Genomic DNA, 8,342 nt, shown 5'->3' with positions numbered 1-8,342 from the left:
ATGTATATGGAGAAGGATTACCATGTTACTTAGGATAAAATAAGATTACTAATGCTATCATTGAGAGGTATTACTGGCCTTATTAGGAATGAGATATTAACAAGTTTATGAAAAAAATACTATATTTTTTAAATTGTCAAAAGGTAAGCTTAAAATACATGTTTATATATGTCGTTGTCTATTCTTAAAAATATATGAGAGGACTTATGGCACCCTTGCGACGACCCTTCCTGGTTCAGGAGATTGATGTCGGGTCTTTGTTTTGTGAATAAAGGAGTCGCCACCTGATATTATGGTCACTAGGAACCCTAACTAGTTTTTCAAAGATTCTGTGGTAAGGGATTAGTTGCGTAAAGGGAAGGTATTAATACCTTTAGTACGCCCTACCTAAGGTGATGTTTGGTTTGCCTTATAATTGGTATGGTATTGATGTTCTCTTAATTAGTTTTCATAGGATAGGTTTGCTATAATGAATGGATTTAGGTTCAAAGTCTAAAAGCAAGAACCCTTTGTCAATATGGATCATACATTTAGATATGTCTACAAAGTGCCAAGGAGTACCAATGCAGATCTCTTAAAATCTGTGGTTGATTCAAACTAAATTTATTAAGATAGCAATCCAAGAAAATTTCATGTGCTTTAAAAGCTTATTTTTCCCTTAATATTTTAAGAGTTTGCGACTTAATGTGCTTTAAAAGCTCATTTTTCCCTTAACATTTTAAGAGTTTGCGACTTGTAAATCACAAGGAGTAGGGACAAAAATTTAGAAATATAAGGAAATTCAGGGCACTTTAAAAGTCTATTTTTACCTTAGTGTTTTATACTTTCACGGCTCGTAAACCATTGAGTTAAAAATTAAAATGTTTTCAATTATAATCAAGGCTTCTTTTAAGGATGTGTTATGACTTATTATTCATAGAAAATTATTTTGGATATTTACCATTTAGGGTTTCTTTATCCAAATATTAACAGTGAATAATAACAAGTTATTCCCAATAATATTTTGAATATTCACCTTTTTGGGATTTCTTTATCCAAACATTAACGACAAATAATAGATGAATTCTCCCTGAAATAATTTTTTTTTAAATATTGGCCAATACTTTTTAGAGTTTTACAAACATGTTGTAAAATACAGAATGTAAGAACATAATTTTTTTTGTTATGTTTAAGAAATCCATATGAAAACACTTTTACTATGCTCCACTCACATATTATTTTTACATGATACAAAATACCATAAATTCAAAACAAATCTAACACCATAATATATAATTTAGAAATTGCAAAATAGACCCCTAAACATTCAAGAATTGTAGAGGAAGACTTCTAGCAATGCAGTAACAATGGTGGCACGTGGTTCTCATGCACCACCGTCATTGGCGATGTGTGGGTTCACGTGCCGCTATAAGAAACCACGCGGGATGGGGAAAATTAAGTTGAGATTAATATGGCCAATAATGAAAGGAAAAAGATATATATATAAGAAAAATAAGGACCTAACATAAGACATGACAAGAACAAATTGCTACTAACTAGCTAGGCAAGGAAAAAAAAAAAATAAACATGAAGAAAATCAACATCTACAATAACAACAATATACATCAATTAGAAAGGAACCAAATAAAATAAAAATCCCAATAAATAGAACTAATACATTAAAGGAAAGATTTAGATAATATTAGTTATAATGAAAACTATTAAGAGCTTATCATGGAAAAGAGATAGGTAAGTTTGCATAAGTTCCGTGCACCAATCTTTTACAAGAAAACATAATATATATGACCTTGTCGTTGATGAATTAAAGTTGAGAATAATTCGAAACCTGAATAAAAGTCGAGATCAATAAAGGGTGTGTTTAGAAATATGAAAATAGTTGCGATTTAAAGTATTTTTTATTTAAAATATATTAAAATAATATTTTTTTTTAAAATAATTTTTGAAATTATCACATTAAAATAATCTAAAAATATAAAAAAATTAATTTTAAATATATATCTTTAATTTTTAAGAAACAAGGTTTGAACCATATTCCAAACACACCCGAAAAAATAGAAAAGCAAATCAAATAAACACAAGAAAATATAGACAACAATGAGACATGTGGAGGAATTACGAGGGGCAACAAACAAAGACAATTAAGAGAGTAGAGTATGTGTATAGAAAATAGCGATTTAGTTTATTTTTGTAATTTATAATTTATAATCATCGTGTGATTTATAAAGGGGTCAGTAAAATGCGGGGTTGGATAATCTCTCTCAAACTCAAATCCGTCTTCCATGGGCTCATCCAAGCCCAAACCACACAACTCCAATGAAAAAACGAACCCCATCTTATCCAGTCGCGTGACCAGAGGAGGACAGCAGCATAGACTCGGCAGGGAGAGGAAGTGAGTGAGACAGAGATACGAGAATGGCAATGCTTTGTGCCTCATCTTCTTTTACTTCAACAAAACCCTCTTGTTCTTACTCAGCAAGGAACGGCACTAGTATTTGTACTACCCCTTTTGTTGCTGGGTTCTCATTTTCACAATCAAAATTAAAACCATGTGTCAAAACATCTTTATTTCCTTTGAATAAAGGCAGCCGTAGTTTTGAGGTTCGGTGCGAGAAGAAAGAGAAAAACGTAGTCACTCGCGTTCCTCTTGACCAACGCTGGTTGTTTGAAGAATCTGAACTTAATGGCCCTGTAATTTCCTCTCTTTCTTTCTCAAGTTTCTTTAATTTAATTGTTAGAATTCCCGATGTATAATTATCTTTTTTCTTCTGGTTATCTGGGATTTTTTTCCTTTCTGATATTTGCCAGGCTTTGAGTCCCTTTTTAAGATTCTTAAGGCGGTGCGTGATGTTCACTTATGCTTTATTTCAATTTTTTGTTTTGTTGTGGTTTTATTTTGAATAGGATATTTGGAATACGACATGGTATCCTAAAGCTGCAGATCATATTAACACGGAGAAAACTTGGTATGTTGTTGATGCAACTGACAAGATTCTTGGAAGACTGGCATCTACAATTGCCATTTACATTCGTGGAATGAATTTGGCCACTTACACTCCTAGTGTGGACATGGGGGCTTTTGTGATCGTGGTATGTGGATAGAATAAGGACGCATGTTCCATGCCTTTCTTTAACCATTTGCAATGAATGTTGAATGCGTAACGTTTCACTTTATTTCATTTTATTTTCATCAGCTAAATATTTCTGAAATTGGGGGCTTTTGTTGTTTTCAAGTAGATAAAACTGTTATATATTTCTTATTGTGTCACATTACATTGCATTTGATTAGTTTCTACTAGATGTTATCCTTAATGCTCCTGGTATGGTTTTAAACCTAAAATAGCTTTGTGTCTAATACACTTTTTGCATCAGTCAAAGTGAATCTGACAAATATGGATCATGATATATTATTTGTTTCACCTGCTTTTACTTGTTTCTATCTTAATTCTGTAACTTGCAAGCTCATTGCCGCATAATTGGAGTTGAATGGCTCATCAAATCTTATCAAATGCATTAAGGCTTGATTACAGTGTATTTGGAGTTGAATGGTTCACAAAATCTTATCAAATGCATTAGAAGAATGTTCTGATGAACATAGATAGAGAGTTATAAAATTGCTTAAGGAATTAGCATTCCCAATTAACAAAAGCAATTAGCAAGTGTACTGATCTTTATGTATAGGTTTTGAGGTTGTTTTCCTCTAGGAAACCAATTATCTCCCAGTCAATTTAGTACCATAAGCATCAATTGGTGGAAGTGGGTTGATACTGAAGGCTTCATGCAGTGCACTTGGGTTGCTGAGTGTTTATCCTCCTTAAGAAAAATCTTGTTACATTATGGATTATTTACTAATTTTATCATTATGGTGGCATAATATAATGTATCTCTTAACACTCTTATTGATAAGATCATCGATCACTCAAAGTGCTTAGTACGAATTACTGATGTGGTTTGGATGAGGAAGAGAGTAGGTGTTAGTTGTTCTATGACCATGTTTTGTACCAGAATCTTAATACATATAGAGGCTTGTCTGACTTCATCAGGTATTTTCAGACATGAGAGAACTTCTTGAAAATTTGAAATTGAAATTCTGCCAACAGTTTATCCACATGTTTGTTGATTTGATCTAGAAAAAGTATGATGAAGAATTAGAATTCATAATGTCTTATTGCAGGATTTCGCTGAATGATATCTGTTTTGATTTCCAAAACATTAATCTCTATATCTTTTCCTTAGTTTGTGTACCAATCATTTTTTCTCAAAATATTGTCATCTAGAGATTCACCTGATATAATTTGCTCACAACTCCACTCAGATTTAATGGATTATTGGTATTGTAATTGTTTCCATGCAATTATACCTGCTTGTTGAGGTTCTGATGCGAGGATTAGTGGGACATTTCTACTTCATCCCTGAATGTCAATTTCTGTACAGTGCTTCTTATAGTATCAATTACAATTAACTTTAGTGCTTTATCTGATCTCAAAAGGTAAATGCTGAGAAAGTTGCTGTATCTGGTAAGAAGAGGACCCAAAAGTTATACAGAAGGCATTCAGGAAGACCAGGTGGAATGAAAGTGGAGACATTTGATCAGCTACAACAGAGGATTCCAGAAAGAATTATTGAACATGCTGTTCGTGGTATGCTTCCTAAAGGAAGGGTGAGTGCTTATGTTCCGACTCAGAATGAGTATAAGTAATTTATTTATTTACAAGCTTTCTCATTCCTTAAGGATGTCTTATCCAGCTATCCTCTTAGCTGTACCGAATTCTTTTCCCATTCTCAATAAAATTGCTTATAAAATGAAGTACACATATTGGACCTTTATATATTTTAGGATTTTTGTTTTGCCTGTATTTTTACAACAAAGTTTTTCCATGAAGTCTGACTATATTTTTTTATTTTTGTTACTTTATTTAAACAATTCTTGGTTTTCCTTGGTGCTTTGCTCTGCAGTATTAAATATTCATATTTTAACATAGGAGCTGTGGTTTTTTCTTTTCGGGTGCTTTGATCTTCACTCTTCAGTTGTATTGCCTTTTTTGCTCTGTCTTACTCTAAAAGCATCTAGTGTAAATAGGTTTGCAACAAGTTTATTTGAAATGCTTTGAATTTAAATCATTGGCCTGTCATTGGACAAGTTGGAATGATAGAAGCCTAATTCATTATTGATATCCTATTCAATTATGGTTTTGCATGTAATTGGGCTGCTTAGATAGCACTTTTAGGGAATAGTGTGTATGTAATTGGGCTGCTAAGATCAGAGCATGCTAAACTAGCTGACGCTAAAAGATTGAGGGGATACAGTCCTCGTGATGCCAGGGCTGGCATGCTCTGACACGTTGCCTTTTTGATGGGCTGCATAACCTAACATGTGAATGCATGTGCATGCACATGATCAGAAAGATCTTTGGGGATATGCCTAAAATGTGAAAATGGTGAAAGGATAGTGAGTAGCCATGGTGGCTGAGCATAAGTTGGCGATGCCCTCTTAATGATTTTGGATTGTCAAGCATAAGTGATTTTGAGCTTTTAGAAAATGTACGCAGCTGAAAAGAAAAAGTAATAAGGATGGCTTAGTGAGAATTGAAGCGTGCTTACTGCATGCTCATTGTTGACTTGGATGAAAAGTTTAAATTTCTCATGTCACTATATAACAGATTTTGGATGAATCAATTTGTTACGCTTCTTAAAACAATCTGGCTTTTCCTAAAACAATCTGGCTTTTTCCCAAGTTCATTGGCAGGCCTGAAAAAGCTCTTGCTTCGCCCCTGGCTAGCCTTTTTGCCTATGCTGCCATTGTTTGTTTACTTTTGTTTTGTTTGTAACTGATGTAAGTTTATATGCCATTAGATGATACTTAAGTCAGATGAGAGCTTTTATATGTTTGGGTAGTTAGTAGGATAGGGGAGTCTGGCATCAAGTAGTTCTGTGAGTGATGGCCTGATGGATTGCAGGACAGTTGATTTGGCATTAGTCTTTGTAAAATATGAGAGGATAATTACAGAGTCCAATTAGAAATCAAAAGAGAAACCCTGACAAATATTTTTTTCTCATAAACAATTAAATGCATGTGAAATTTACATGTGCTGGTATGCTTGTGAACACTGTGTTAACTTTATGATTTTTAGTTAAATAGATCTATTTCATTTCTTTTCTGAATGATTTTCCCCTTTAACATCTATTTGATGTCTAGTCTGAAATGCTTCTACTTCATGCTGACTGCATTATTGGGTATCTGCTTGTTTCCCAATTATGTGGTTTCAACGTCTGTTTCCTGCAGCTTGGCAGAGCATTATTCAACCACCTTAAGGTTTACACGGGCCCAACTCATCCACACGAGGCTCAGAAGCCGATTGACTTGCCGATAAGGGACAAGAGAATACAAATTGAGAGATAGATTTGCTTCGTAACCCTGGCGTTAGATATGGCTATCAATCTATCTTTGCCACAATGTTTCCCATGTTTGTGGCATCAGATTTTAGCTTCGTGCATAGCCTTCCTATGAAGAAAAGCTCTCTGTTCACGTTTCTCTTGGATAATAGAGGTAATTGGAATTGGTCTTGCCTGTCTTTTGCCAAGGTTCATCGGGCAATCAAGGAAGTTCATTTTGTAGGTTTCCGTTGTTTCAAATGTACTTTACCTGAATCTACAATGTTTTTTGTGTCACGATTTATTATTTGCTTAAATGAAAGGAGTAGACTGCTTCTTTATTATAGCTGGAGACTAGCTTAAATGTAATTTTCCAAGCCTTTACATGCTATGTCTTCTCTTTGAAAACATCATAAATGTCAACAATATGCTCATCATTTTTGGTAGCGAAACCAATCTTAATGTTATGTTAAAGACCGCACGTGACAACTCGTGTAGCAACTTTCTCAAGCTCTAACTCTACTAGAGACTTAGCACTATACATACTAAACAATCCCTCTCATTTTTTTTATGTTTTTTGTTATCCTTGATTTATCTGACAATTTTATCACGTACCTTAAATTATACAAGATTTTTTACAGCAATATCACCACATCTTCTAGAAAAGATGAACAAAAACATCAATTTTCAAGCCGGATGAAACAAAAGCTTTGTTAGAATATAAAAAACATGAGAATTTTAAACCCTGTTTAAAAGGTAGAGGTTAGATTATGAAGGGTTCTTTATTCAAAACAAATATAAAAAACCATCAGATAGTTCAAATGTTGATGGCACGAGTAGAAATTAGACTAAGCATACTTATCTTCCATCATCTTGTAATAGTAATGATAATCATTTAATTGTTTTTTTCTTCTTTTTCTGGACTAGTTCAGGTGGTGGAAAGGTAGGCAAATAAAGGAGGGAAAAAAAAAGAACCTAGAGGGAGAAGGTAAGGCAGGTTTAAAGAGAAAACAACACCCAAATGTAATAAAAAACTAGTTCAAGGTAGTAGATTAAACACTGATAAAAACAAAAATCTATGAAAATGATGAGCCTTCAATCGAAGAAATAACTAGAACAAACAGGCAGTCAATTCTAGGCAAGGAAGGCAACATCATGGAGAGAGGAAATTCGTAAGGAAAAAAACAAAACAGCACACAATCATACAGTAGATTGAGTGATTCATAGGGAGTGCGATGAAACTTTATGAAAAAAGCAATTCCAATTCTAAGAGTAATTTATCAAAGAAAGGCTTGAGGTTTGTAAACCATTAGCAACGAAAACCTACAAGGATCAATTATTGTGTACAAGAGAAAACTGAAATCAAATTTCCCCTTTAACCGAAGCTTAAGAAACGAAAAACAAGTAAAAATGAACAAGAAAATAAAAGAAGGATCAAATAAATTGAGAAAAACTTAAACAATTGTGCTTTAAAAGAAAATGTAGCCACAAATTAAGCTGGAGAGAGCCAAGAAAAAAACCTATAAATAGATAGTTTTAAAAGAGAGGCATAATTAAGGCATGGCAGGACTAGCGTAGTGCAACAATTGTGCTTTAAAAGAAAATGTAGCCACCAATAAAGCTGGAGAGAGCCAAGAAAAAAGCCTATAAATAAATAGTTTTAAAAGAGAAGCATAATTAAGGCAAGGCAGGACTAGCGTAGTGCACCTTGAAACGAAAAGGAACTCAAAGCATAACTGAATTAAGCACAGAAATGGAAAATATTCAATGAAAAAGGAAACAAAGAAAAGGGAAAATAAGGAAAAAGTAGGATAAAAACATCATATTAAATTCGGAGGGCAGTTGCAAGAGGTCACAAACTATGTACAGGACAACATAAGAAGGGAAAATATTACATCATATCGAAAGCCATCACATCAGAGCTAGATGGTTTGGCAAGGGGATTAACAATCTAGGGAAGAAAGAGAGGCAGC

General features: G+C 33.6%; 1 protein-coding gene across 2 annotated transcripts; it reads left to right on the top strand.

Moving 5' to 3' along the window:
- Positions 1 to 2,323: 2,323 nt before the first annotated feature.
- Positions 2,324 to 6,715, top strand: LOC105140408 (50S ribosomal protein L13, chloroplastic-like). 2 transcript variants are annotated; one of them, XM_011047220.1, is made up of 4 exons: positions 2,324 to 2,688; positions 2,902 to 3,087; positions 4,487 to 4,677; positions 4,726 to 4,809. In XM_011047220.1, exons 1-4 carry the CDS (start codon positions 2,413 to 2,415, stop codon positions 4,784 to 4,786), a joined length of 714 nt encoding a protein of 237 aa, XP_011045522.1. In that variant the 5' UTR covers positions 2,324 to 2,412; the 3' UTR covers positions 4,787 to 4,809. The 2 variants fall into 2 exon arrangements, with proteins under 2 accessions (XP_011045522.1, XP_011045521.1); XM_011047219.1 differs by lacking the exon at positions 4,726 to 4,809 and adding an exon at positions 6,281 to 6,715 and having other exon boundaries at positions 2,326 to 2,688; positions 4,487 to 4,657.
- The last annotated feature ends 1,627 nt before the right edge of the window (positions 6,716 to 8,342 follow it).

This window comes from Populus euphratica, unplaced genomic scaffold (genome assembly GCF_000495115.2).
Source record: "Populus euphratica unplaced genomic scaffold, PopEup_1.0 scaffold186.1, whole genome shotgun sequence".
Classification (NCBI taxonomy): domain Eukaryota; kingdom Viridiplantae; phylum Streptophyta; class Magnoliopsida; order Malpighiales; family Salicaceae; genus Populus; species Populus euphratica.
Note: the sequence above shows the minus strand (reverse complement) of the source record. Positions and strands in the feature narration are given on the sequence as shown.